The sequence below is a fragment of the Numenius arquata genome, chromosome Z, assembly GCF_964106895.1.
Source record: "Numenius arquata chromosome Z, bNumArq3.hap1.1, whole genome shotgun sequence".
NCBI lineage: Eukaryota > Metazoa > Chordata > Aves > Charadriiformes > Scolopacidae > Numenius > Numenius arquata.
In genome coordinates, this window is record NC_133616.1 from 14,908,302 (window position 1) to 14,922,184 (window position 13,883).

The 13,883-nt window shown below is 35.7% G+C and overlaps 1 protein-coding gene across 2 annotated transcripts in view; it reads right to left on the reverse strand.

Moving 5' to 3' along the window:
* The window catches only part of RICTOR (RPTOR independent companion of MTOR complex 2), a 63,711-nt gene that overhangs the window by 17,839 nt on the left and 31,989 nt on the right, over positions 1-13,883 (reverse strand). For both annotated transcript variants that reach the window (XM_074165732.1, XM_074165733.1), the window contains exons 15-21: positions 13,207-13,369; positions 12,700-12,801; positions 10,545-10,591; positions 8,280-8,415; positions 7,533-7,732; positions 6,312-6,438; positions 344-508 (exon numbers count right to left, since the gene is read on the reverse strand). In XM_074165732.1, the coding sequence (XP_074021833.1) occupies positions 344-508; positions 6,312-6,438; positions 7,533-7,732; positions 8,280-8,415; positions 10,545-10,591; positions 12,700-12,801; positions 13,207-13,369 (940 nt within the window). The remainder of the gene's footprint in view (positions 1-343; positions 509-6,311; positions 6,439-7,532; positions 7,733-8,279; positions 8,416-10,544; positions 10,592-12,699; positions 12,802-13,206; positions 13,370-13,883) is intronic.

Below are 13,883 nucleotides of genomic sequence, written 5' to 3' on the forward strand. Positions count from 1 at the left end.
AAACTATCAAACAGCACTAACCTCATCCTAATATTACCCACTTTAGGTACCTTCTGTCATTAAATATGCATTAATTCACAAAAATAGCAATCAAAATAGCTGAGTTAGTCTGAATTAGTATTTAAAAGTAGGCATAATCCAGAAGTCTACATATTTTGTCATTAATACTGCAGTATTTTCAGAAGTGGCTCTATAAACTATTATGAAGTCCATCAATGACAATGAAGAAAGGTAATCATCAGCAGCCTCTTGTATACTTTTACTTTGCTACTGGGGGAGGAGGTGGGGAACAGCTTACAGAGTAGCACACCAAAGAGAGGCTGAAAAGGGAAAGGATGCTCACCTTGTCTTCACATGCCTCATCTAAAATATCAAGTGCCTCAGAAGAAATAGTTTTATTTTTATCATGTAACTGGGTCACCAGTAACTCAATCCCCCAGTTGCTGAAGAACTCTACATTCGCTCTCAGTAATACTCGTAAGTGTTTTGTTGCATACAACCTGCAGCTCTGCAAAAGTAAGGAAAATGCTTTTTTTGAATGGAAGAACAATAGTTAATGCAGTTAATGATGATTTATCACTTTAAAAAAATACATTTCAATTACCATATTTTACAGAAAGTAGCTGTGATGCACACCTTGTATATTGTAAGTACAGTCTATTAGAGTTATTTCTATCTTATCAAGTGGGAAACTGGAGTCTGAGATCACAAGTAATCTGGTCACTGCAAGTCTCCTTGGAAAGCCCTTACCAGTCATTCACTGTGATAACACCACACAAAGTCATCAGGGTTAACAGGAAAAATACCTTGTAAATGGCTAGTGCCATTGCATGTACTTTCATGTCTGCAGTGTTTTGCAAAAAACTTTATCAAGTACTAGGACTTCTGGGGAATTAATTTTAATAAATTTTAAATTGTTTTCCAAAAGTGTCTGGTCTTCAAAACTTCTCAGAAAACCTTCTAAATAGAAAAATATTATTTTTTGTCATAAAACAATTTCCAAACACTTGGTCTACTACTATGAATTTCTCCAAATGGCAGCAGGATGAAGTAAATACCCTGTCGTTTCCTGTAGTGCCGTTCAAAACTGGCTGAATAAACAGCATAAACTGATTAACACCATTTTCTATTAGAAAAAATACACAGAAAATAGAAGCAAACAAGCTGAATCTACAAGAATTTGCAGTGTTCTGGAGTAAGTACCAAACAACCGTAATAATGTATGCTTACTAGGGAAGGTGTTGTCTATACTTAGACAAGCATAGCTGCAAAAGAGAAAATCAGGTGTCCAAACCTTTCTTCAGATCTTCAGTCCCTACACCTTTAAGGCTACGTGGTGTGCCTTGTACATGGAATAGATGACTAGCGCCTATTTATTAAAAATGAGAACAAGATCTTATCTAGAATGTCTTGATCTAGATGTTAAACCTACAGAATAACACAATAATATGAAAGCAGAATTCAGTATCATGTAGTTCAAGTGTTAAAATCTGCCTATAAAGAAATGTTGTTACTGCTACAAATACATTGTGATACAGAGAACAAAAGATAATAATGTTCACCTCCTGAATATGAATTAATCTATCCAGAGAGCTAGTACAGAATTAGAACCATTTTTATTTTCTGTTTGGAGAAGGAAAAGATAAGAAGGAACTCATGACTCTGATGGGACAATAAAATGGCAAATAAAATTTACTGAAGATAAATTTGAAACAATGAGCTAAAGTGAAAAAATAATCCCAGCTTTACACACACACCAGGCTCTGAACCAGTTCCTTCCACCCAGGGAAGAGATCCTGGGGCTAATACTAGTTAGTTCTGTGAAGTGCTAGATAGAAGTTCAATGGCAACCAAAACCACTGAAAGTAAACAGAACAAAATGGGTCAGCATTGTCACTAGGTAAGTCCACTGGGTGTTGACATCCTGGACCCTGTGTACAATTCTAGTTTTCCTACCATCATCAGAAAGAAAAAGAGGAACAACTGAAAAAAGCGTAAAGAGCAGCAGAATGGGGTTTAAGTAACTGCAGATATGAAAAAGGGTCTTTACAACAAGGAACGACTCAACAGGCTAAGACATTGAAACCTCAGACCTGGGGTGCAAGCCACTGCATGCATTGCCAACAGCCCTAAAGTCTTCAAGGAGTGCCACCACCTTTGTGCTGCAAGATCACCCGTATGCACTTCCCAGATCAGAAGGGCAAAGCTCAGCACAGCTTTTCCAGATGAAGCAAAATCCTGGAATGTTTTTGCTTTTGGCGAACTGTCAAGAAAATCAGCGCAGAGGATATCTAGGGAAACAGACATGCCCCTCTTTCCCTCATGCATGAACAACATGAAAAACACAGATAAAGCCCCATACTAAATCTGTCAGAAGTGCCTTACTTCTACTGTTAAAGGGGTTTGAAACCCTCAGAAGTGAAGAAGTAACTCAGAGGTCACTACGCTGAGCTGATTACATCAAGCTCAGCATAGATGCCAACAGATACAGGATAAGTCTGCCCCTTAGCCTCCTATAAAGTAAAATTCATGGTCATGAAGTGCACCACTTGAGGACACACTGGCTGCTCTGCTGTTTCTACCATGAACGGGCAGAAAGGCAGCTGAGGCAGTATGAGGAAGTACGTTAAGGTGTGCTTCTGCTTCACTGATACGCAAGGATGTTGGTCTGCAGATGTTTTTGTTGTATACAGTCACCCCAAAATGCTATTCTCCCTTTCTAACACTATGCTGGCTACAGAAGTTAATTTTCCTTATTCAGAGACACTAATGAGCAAAAGCTTAACAAACCTGCTTCACAGATCTGTGTAGCTGTATCGTATATGAGGCTATAGTCTCAGTTAACCCAAGAAAAAGAGCATTGTCAGCTTTTGAAATAAACAGATAAGGGATTTCATTAACAAATGTCTCAGGGAATTAAAATTCTTGAAGGGAAGAAGCCTTACTGGAGACGGTCTTTCTACCTTACAAAACATAGCTTTTTCAGAAATTATGTCCAGGCCCATACATTTTTATTGCTTTTAAACAGAATTTAGAGGCCAGATGCAGCATATGAAATCAAAATCACAACTTGTTTTCGATTATTATCAGCTCTAGTAATATTTAAAAATATATTCTCCTTATGGGACAGAGCAGTGAGTGGCATAAACTGCAAAGTTTCGATTTTTTCATATCATGCTTGCCCCATACAAAGGAGTAAATTTTCTTTTGCTGTTGACAATGCTACTGTTTCAGAATTCCATAGTGTAAAACCCAGAAAATGGCAGACACCTTCTCCTAACATCAAAGCACACGTAATTCCCAATTACTCCTCAGTCAGCGGAACTGCCCATGCAAATACCTGTCAGTGCAATATTTCCATGTTCTTTCAGGTAACTTATTTTCTTGGAATTGAAACTATTTCCACCCCACATTAATTTTTTAATTTCTGGAAGTGACTTTTGCTAATTGCAGTTCAAAAATACTGTTTATATCAGTAAGGATACAGTTAATACCAGAATAATCAAAAGGTTTTATCCTTTGGATTAGCTTTTTACATTTTGATCTTGTCCTGGAAGCATAAACACCAGAAACACTGAAGACAAACACTTTGTCCAACAGATGATACTGGCAATATTGTGTACACCAAGCATTGACAAAAGGTTCTCTGACAGGTCAATGTTTTGCCTTTTTGTCAAGTAGTAAATTCAGTCAATTTTTCCCTTCAAAACCCCAGTAGTTCAGTTTCCACTATAAGAACGTATGGGCACATAGTAAAACAGGAAAAGAATTTCTTAAGGAAGTCAATAAATTTTATCAATGCCTGAAATCATCTGTGGTTGATGCAAACATAGACCCATTTCTGCTGGCTGACAGAATCCATTCTATTTGTGATTTTCCTCTTTTAGATGAAGTGTACAAGAAATTTCCCTATGATTTCCAAGAATTCCAAGCAGGTCAACTAATTCAGGAAACAAAACACCCTGAAGTAGTTTTATCCATGCCTCAATGTTCAGTGTCTTTCACAAAGGAAGCTATGCTCTATTTAAGAGGTTCAAACAGTAAAATTTCCTTCTTTTTTAGTATCCTAATAGTACAAGATTCATTTATATTATTGGTAAACAAACAAGATTTAATTTTTTTTATATTTCTTAAGCGTGTCATAAGTTGTTGGGTTTTTTTTTATTAAAAAAAAAAGAAAATATTGAAGGGAATCTCATGGTATTGCAGCACAGAAAAATCAGGGTATGGTCACAGTCACATCCAGTGCAACACTGAACTCCAAACAGTAGAATGTACACCACAACACACCTCAACTATGAAATTGCCTGGAGTTCACTATGGTTAGAGCCCTACTATAACTGCACGTATACTTAACACTGATATTAAGTACTACTGACCCATGTTGTGCACATCTGAGAAAGGTTACACTTTTACTTACAGAGCAAGAAGTGCTCAGCAGCTGAGAAGATATATCTGAATAATTTATATTCCTTTACATTTCAGGAGACTGCCAAAAATAGAGTTACCTAATATCTGCTGCTTCCGTAGACAATGCTGCTAGATCCATACATCAATGTGGGACTGGGAAAAGGAAGCATTAGAACTCAGTAGCCATTGGCTACTAATGTAGGCTGACACCTTAAAACATCATGGATGTGAGAAGGTATCAGTGTATCTGGCAAGAAAGATCTCTAACTTTAAAACTAATTATTTTGGTTGGAGCTCCAAAATTTGCATTCTTAAGCTTCTGAGCCTGCAGAATGTCTCTTAGCTTTCTCCAAAGAGTTCTACTTTGACATCTAACAAGGTCTGGCATTAAATACCTGTGATCAGATCATGATCTCTAATCCTTTTCACAATCCCAAACACACCAGAACTGAAATAGTAAACCTGAGGGCCCTACAAGCTTTCTTAATTTCTAAAGTACTGGAGAGTGAGGTCTATCCTATTCATGTCCAAAGTACAAAAAGTGTTGACTACCTATTGTTCATTAAGCTGAATTACAAACAGTAATTAGTGTAACTGTATACTTTGCTGAGGAGATTGTGACAGCATGTCCGATTTCTTCCTAATTGTTAACTAGCTGCATTTGGAAGAAACTGAAATGCTGGAGTCCTCTTCCTCCACGTATGGTCCCTTTTTATAAGGTAAAAAATAGCAGTGAGGTGGTGGAAGGGGCAGTCCCCATTGACACAAGATCTCAATAGAAACAGATAAATTAAGTTCCACAGTCTAAGCTGCTCCTAACTGACAGTCATCTAACAGGATCTTAGAAGTCTAACAAAGACACAGGCATGTATCCTCACAATATATTGATTTCTGTTTTCTTGCTCAGACTAGAAAAGCAAGACTTTCTCCAACAACTGTGGAGAAAGGGTATCAAAGTCATCACTTCACTGAAAGACTGCTTAATAATTATTCAGTAGGGAACTTCACCCTCTTCTTTCAATCACTCATTCCTTCAGCCCCAACCATCTTCATTACTTTCAGATTCCACTCTTTCCCATAAAAATCATCACATCTTTGAGGATATTTCTCTGAGACTGTCAATTTCATTCCTTCCCTCTCCTCTTCTAAGATACAATGAGACATTTAAAGCTAGCATCTATCTTACTTCCTTGTATCCGCTCTAGAATATATTCTGCCTTGTCCGGGTGACAGAGGAACAGCTCTCCCTGAAGTAGTGACAGTTCTTTCCTAGTTAGATTTCCACTTATTGTCATTTCCCTGACATCAATGCTTGCTTGTCTGTGACGTTACACCCGATTGATTTCTCTTTTCTTAGAAGTTAAAGAGTTTCCTCTCCCAAATCTACTTAACTCTTGTTTTATTTCCACTCACCTTCTAGGATTCAGAAGTACAAATCCCAATGTCTGTTTCTGAAACACCCCCTCATTCCAGGAGCTTCTACTCAGTTCCACCACAGTAACCTCACTATTATCAAAACAGTATCTACCACTGGAAGGTTAACCTGTTAATTACTGCTAGAAATACACATTTCTGTTCGTGAAAACACTGCCCTAACAATTGATTTAGGAGGTCCGTTGACCTAGACAACAACATTACACCTGGTTTATGCATTTAAAGACTTTAACCCCCTTCATACATGAGAGAAGCCTCTATTTGAATACTTAATTTCTTGAGCACAAATACAAAATACACTGTGAAGTTAACAGCAAATTCAAAAGCTACATGAGTAGGAGTTTCATTTCCCCGAATACAAAAATAAAGTCCTTTCTGGATATATAATAGCTTAAAAATAATACACCTTGAATAAAATAAATATTTAGTGGCAAACAACAATGGAACATACGTTGAACTGAACTTACATCAGTAGCTGCTGTCAGGATTTTAGAGAGGATGACTCTTGCTAACCCATCTCTGCTGTAATCCAAACTAGAAACAGTCAATTTCAACAAGTGATCCTGGTTCTTCAAAGAGCAAAGATTAAGAAGACTGAGGGATAAAGGCGAGGGAAAAGAAGATAAAAATTATTATTTGAACCCACTCGAACCCATTTATTTATTCAATCAATAACTTAAACCTAAGTGCTTTGAAATAGACTATCATTTCTATAAACACAGTATACAAAGTAAGTCCTCATATGAAATGGAGTAACTTTGAACTGTTACAGCTGTTAGAGTCAAATGGGGACCAAATAATGCACTGAAGTGCAAGGGGAAAAACCCCAAATCAACACTTTTTATAACTGCTCTGTAAAAATTTTGCCAGCATACTTTATATAGTGATTATGAGTAAAAAAATTAATGTTTGTGAAGCTCTGTGAACAATTCCTCATTGTAAAACATTCTGTGTATAAAGCTTGCCATGAGGTTAGTCCTATTAGCTGTCTAGATTTTGTTATAAACCAAGTTTTCCAAAGCCAGTAAAAACCTTGCATTCCATTCATCAATGAAAACAATTAAAAAGAACAGAGTACATCAAAACACCTGAATTTTCACCTAAAATTTACCATAGAAAATAAACTGGTATTAGCCACTAGCCAATTTACTCCCAAAGGAAGTTACGTTTATTTGTACCTGAACAGAATTTTGAACTTCACAGCTTCACTCAAGTATACTGGACTGATGTTTAGGTACAACATGCATCATTACATTTCATAAACAGTACAGTATCTGCCCGGTCTTGGCAGTTTCTGTGTTTGTTTTGTTTTCTTTGGATTTTATTTTGGTTTTTGGTAGGGTTCGTTGTGTCCCGTCCCCCCCCCGCCCTATCTTTTCAGTTCACTATTAACTTTCTTGATGATTTCTGTCAGATAAGTATAGACAGCAAAAAGTAAGCTATTGTGACACAATCTTCCATATCTATTAGTAATGACAAACTAAAAGACCCCTTCTTAAAAAAAAAAAAAAAAAAAAAAGTCAACAAAAAAACATGAAAAGCCCCCACAATTGGGGACGTTTACTTGGAAGCAACTCAAAATAACTTTAATGTTTTCAGCTTTACAGACTGTGGTCCTCATGCAGAGTTTACAATTTTCGTAAGCATTATACCCGTATGCACAATTCAAACAGAATAAAAACACTCACCACTGAAACACATTACATTTTTCAAGCATTTTCACTCCATGAGGGTGACAAGAGAGAGTACCAAAAAACAGAAAGTAGTGCTGACTAAGGGTATTTAGCAATCCATTGTTTTGAAGACTACGTTCAGGTTTCATTCCTGATGAAGAATTGAGCCAATGTACAATATCTTTAACCAATTCCTCCAGGTAACCTTGTCCATCCTAACAGAACAAAGAGTAATAGCATTTATAAGTAAAGAACTGGGTCTCTCTTCTTTACAGAAACCCATGACTTTAAATTTCTTAAAATGTACAAACATAATAGAGATACAAAATAGAAATGCTGGCTGGCAAACACAATTCAGACTAACAAAGGTTCAAAGCAAATTAAAGGAGCTTAGCTTGGAGACATCTTAGGACCAATTCCATTTTTTCCAGGAAAAGGATTATTCAATGACACTTTCTTCTTGCCTGAGGCATAAAAGTCTTTAGCATAACAGAAGAAAGGAGGTAAAGAAAGGATATACATATTAAAAAAACTCCAAACCCTAAGTTGCATTTAATAAAGCTGTATTTAATAAAACTTCCACTTAAACATTGTTGTCCTCGCCAGTGTCTCATTCGGACAAGTCAAGGTTCTAAGTTATATTTCTTAATTACATTGATCATTTTTTATTTAACCCCCAAAGTTTACAGAAGTCTTTTCTAAAATGAAGGTTTTTAGTTTAAGTGGCACACAGCTCCAGTCTTGTAGCTGAAAATTTCTTACCTCTTCTGATTCAAGAAGAAATTCAGTAAATTGACAACCCACCACAGTGAGCTGCTTAGCCTTGGCATAGTCCAGATCCAGGTTGGCATACAGTTTACTGCTAGGCTTGTAAAAATACAGCAATCTCCTTACAAACCTATGAAAAGTAAAAAAAGACTTTGCTGTGCATCAGTATGACAAGGACAGTCTCACAGTACAAAGTTATGCTGATAGAAAAGATATATTATCATTAAATTAGCTTAATGGAAATAAATTTTCAAAAGTTATTAAATCCCTATGCTCTTGGAAGCCATAGCTTCCTTCTCATTTCCATGCTTATAATTTATTCTGTGGCGAGTTTCAAACACTATGCTATCTAGACTTAAAAAGAGCTAAAAAAAAATCTGTGACATGAATTTTCTTCAGCTATAATAGTAAGTGTTACTATGAAAAATACATTTTTCTGTTCTGCCAGAAGGCCGTATTTATTCAGCAACAGTATTTTCATTCACCTCACTTCAGCATTTCTGAAACATAACACAGTGACGACAAACACAGACTCTCCCTCAGACTTTCTGAAATCATGAGGAGCAATACAGCTCGAGTTTTGCATTGCAGGAATAAATCTTCAGTAAAGAATTTCCCTTCACCAATTCTTCATCAAAAAATGAACACGTTTGTGCTTTAAAATAACACAATGTTCTGTCTGAAGGTACATATGAGAGGCATAAAGACAAATTAACTAAAGCATTGTGCCTTTAGTTAAAAAAGTGTGAGCAAGCCACTATCCCCAACTCCAGAGACACGACCAATTGTAAAGGAAATCTGAGGGCTTCTTTAAATTTTGGCAATAGAAATGTATTTTATTCTGGGTTATTAGCAATAAGTATATTATATATATTAACACACGCATTTTTATGTGTGTGTATATATGTGTGTGCTTAGCTGTGTAAGTATGTATATACACATACATATGTATACACACATTGCATTAACTGTATCTGTATGAAGTGAAAGAATCTGTATCACAAATATTCTGAATTTCACTGTAACAGCTGTAAGACCATCACAAGAACAGTAAAAAAAAAAAAAATCAACTTATGGAAGGACAAATAAATTTACATTACACTTCAAAATCAAAGTGGCTGAAAATTTATTATGATCAGCAGTGAAACTAAAGAGATTTGGGGCTTAGTTAGTTACAATTAAACAAGACCAACAGCATTTTAAAGCCATTAAAGCATCTACCCCACAATCCTGCAGAAAGAATCAATGAACTGTAGAATTTTTACACTAACTCAATCCTAGATTATCTCAATTTTTTTGAAATTAAATTCTTTAGGCACTGAACAATGCTTGAGTGCAGCAGGAAACCAGGGATGGGTGTGGGTGTCACAGCTGGGACTGCAGACATTGCTTTAAAGAAGCAATGTTATAAACCATCACATTTGGAACACAGTCCTTTACCACAAGGTTCAGATTAGCAATTAATGTTTAGGGAAAAAAAATGCAAAGTTGTATTTGCTTATACTGGGAATACTATAAAAAAGTAGCATGATTACTTTCTAGTGAAAATTTAAAATGGAGCAGTGTGAGCCTTTCAGCATGTGTTTTAACCTTAGGTTTTTCCTCAAATTCATGTTGAAGTAGCTTTCCATGCCTACAAATACAGAACTAGTCTTCAAAAGAATTTAATCTAATCAATTTCTAAAATGCATGTTAAAAGGATCATCCAAGAATTAATTAGTAAAGCTATTACACCACACATGCACAGAAGTAATAAAAATGTCTAATGTCAAACAGACAGGAAAGGAACCAGAGGCAAACTGGTTTTTTTGGTGGTGTTTTTTTTTTTTCCTCTTCAAATCACATATGCTTCCCTTGCCATTAATAGGAACTAGAAATAACTTCCTCTTGGTTTTTGATGAAAACTGTAACCATATAACTGAACAACTGTAGACAAGTTGTCAAGTGATGACATCAAACATCAAAGAGGTAATACTTTAGGGTTTTAAATGAAATAGAATGCTTGCAAAGTTGGTAGGATTCTCATTAAGGGAACAGATATATAAAGTATCTGTGCATAGGAAAGAAACCACTAAAGCTTAATGACCTGTTTATTTAAAGCAAATATTGTAACCTAATATCTGAATTTTCATTTCTGCTGCTTATATAGAGATTAAGTTTTAGAAATGTGACATATCCAAGGAATAGTTTTTTGCAGTATTAAAAACCAGTTTTTCCAAATTTATTTCATCAAAGGAACTCTACCTAATTTTTACATACCTGTGCAATTGTTCATCTTTATAGTTCCTCAGATTTATATTTGGCCACTAGAAAAACAGCAAATACAGCATTATATGCAACTTATACATCAGTCCTTGATTAGTCACCAAAGTTTACCCATTTCTATTACAGTTATATTTACTTAATAACTAGAAGTGTAAGTTTTCGTGCATCTAATGCTACCTATAGAAAACCCTGATGTTATTACAAAGCCTACACTTCTCTGGAAAAAAAATCTAACTGTTCTTGGACCAAGGACAGGGAACATTGGTTGCATGCTCTGTACCAGGACACAAGCCTAATGAAAAGAGCAAATTATGAAAAGCTAATGAAAAATAAACAATTTTTCTCCGTTTCTTCTCTGCAAATAAAAAAAAGAGCATAATAGGGAAATATTTTTTTTTGTTGTTTTCACTATTAATCAGATTTGTTTTAAAAATAATCATTCTGTTATAGCTCACTTAAATGCTGCTTATTAAAATGGTACTTAAACTCCTCTGTTGATACTTATAAGATGTTTTAAGAAGGATCACATGAAGTCTTAGTACCCTCTTCTAGACCTATCCTTTCTTCCTATTAAATGTTCCTCTGTTTTTACCCCCATCTGTTGTCTCTATGGTTTATTTTTGTTGCTACTAGTAAGTATATTTTGGAAGGGATGGAAAAAAGCACATCAAACACTCTTCTCTCCTACCTAAGTGGTAAATTTTGCATTTCCTGTTGGTATACTAGTATTAAGACATATAGTGCACTACTTAATGATTAGTAAAACTGACTGCACCAGTAACACTGCCAGAGACAGTACAAAGCTCTACTGTCAACAAGAAAGCCGCAATTCCTCCATCCTGACCACTGCCACTTTAGGAGATTAGACAACAGGCAGAGCAAGTGAAAAAGGCAGTAAGGGACACATGAGATGCAAGTGGTGAGGTGGTTAGAAAGGTGATGCTCCACTGCCATAAGGCTGTGAGAGAGACAAAAGGGAGGCAAGTAGCCACATGAGATAGCAAGGTCCAAACACTGGAATCTGGATCCTGGTCATTCAAGCACTAAAGATGGACCACTCTGATAATGTTATTTTAGTTTATGCTGGTGTTGTGCGGTTTAATAGGAACAATAGTGGTTAGAATTAAACATGAAAACATACAGATTTCTCATTCTGAAAGACAGAAGTCCCTGATTTTGAGACATTAACAACTGGTTGATAGGACACCAGAAAATATACTGTTGGGGAGGTCTGAGATAGCAGGGAAACTGACAGTTTGACCGAAATTTCAGGTAAAAACCCCACCACCTTAGTAGTCAACTACATAAAACTTCCACTGTCCAAGTATGACACAGACTAATTAACAGTGAGATTCTGAAAACCAGTTCGTTGATAACATCATTAATACTGAATCAAAGGTAAAAAAAAAATCTGTGATTAGCAATCATAGATATCTACCAATTCAGTACATCTAATCACTGCAGTAAAAAACCTGTGAAAAGTGAAATGAAGTGGAGCAAGTCCCTTAAAAGCTGTGCATTGAAAAATATTTAAGATAATGCCCTCCCTGTCATGAAAAGTTTCCTTCATTTTGTAAAAAAAAAATTAATTTTGTTATGAACTTGATGATACAGGAGTATTTGTAGAAGTTAAATACATACAATGAGACTGCAAACTACTGGAGTTTTCACGTGGCTCAATCTAAGCATCTGAAGTTTGATCTACAACCCACCTCCAGCCTTAACCTTCAGCTCACATTACATAAAAAAAATCTGCTACAAAGCTGAACAAGGCAGTATAGTTTGTTGGGACCTCAGTCCAAAACTGTGTAGTTTGGACTGAGGTCTGAAGTATTAGCTGTAATGACTTTAAAGCTGCTAATTCTGTAACATCTATTTCTATACAAATGAAGTTACATGAAATTTAATACATTCTTGTTAATAAATTTGTGAAATTAACTGTACTGTACTTTTGCTTAAAGTTTAAGAGCTGTATACAAAAACACTGTATCACCACTGACTAAATCCAAGAGATCCTCATTTTCTGAAATAAAGCAGATTATGGGATTTACTATAGAAGTAATATTAGAAAGTCAAAGTTCACACGTGAAATAGAGACTTTTTTCCAGACGGTTTCACAGAAATAATATCACGCCCTTTTTAAGCTCACTTTCAGTATGGTCCCTATTAGATTCCAATTCCAGTCAAGGTTCTCCTTATGATTGAGAACTTGGCTGTCTCGAAGATTCATTACAAGTGCTTCTTCTGTATCCTGGAATACAGACATGAAAAACTACAGTAAGTTTCCTTGCATCATTTCTTTCAGTCTTGTCACAAGATATACTTACTGGCCACGTAACAATCATTAAAAGGGCTATGCTCCACAGAAATTTGCATTTGAAAGTAAATTCCACGGTTATAGTACTGCATTAAGAATGTAATAGTAACAGATCGCAATTGGTCCTAAAAGTACTAAAAATTATGGCAATTTCACTACTCAATTTCTAGAAATGCAATATAGTATCCACAGGTACCTACAAGACAAACTAAATGACAAAAAAAACACTACAAAGAAATCACATAAATGTCTCTGAATTAGATGAGAGAGTGAAGCTTGGGGGGCAGTCTCCAAATTACAAAGTAAAATTCAGATTTGAAACATGAATAATGGTAATACCTTTAAAATAAAGATGTCTTTCTGCACACGGTACTGATCCCTTTTTTGGTGTGTTGAGATCGCTTTCTGAATAATATGATCTAAATGGAGGCTGTAAGGTTTAGGTCCTCTCTTCTTCATTTCATGAAAACGTTTTAAGCAGTTTAGTGCGGCACTTGCTCGTCTAATAGAAAAAAATATAACCAGTATTTGGCAACTGTTATGCAACCATAGAGCGCCACTGCTATATCTTGAGAAAATAAACATAGTTCAAGAAAGAAATGACCAACAACTGCAAAGCAAATAAAAAGAAAATTTTCTTGATACAAGTTTTCATACTTCCATAGGCCTCAGTCTTGTATTGAAATTATACAGAGAATTATCTTTCAGAATTTCTAGTATTGAAGAATGAGCCTTATTGAAACCTTTTCTTCTACTCTGCAATCAGTGGTGTCTGTCACAGTTCACAGAAGACACTGAAAGGTTAAAGTTGATAAAGTATTGTGAGATCTTACAGTAGATCAATATTCTGCTGTGAAGTTGAGAGCTGAGGGGTCTAGCTTCAACTTTGACTAACAAAGTATTTCCTATAAATTCTCTTTTTTTTTTTTCCCCAGAGGGTGGCATGAGTATCAGTAGTATGTTTCCTGCTCTTCTGCTCTTTATATCTAAACAGTTCAGCAACAGCATGTAGCAAG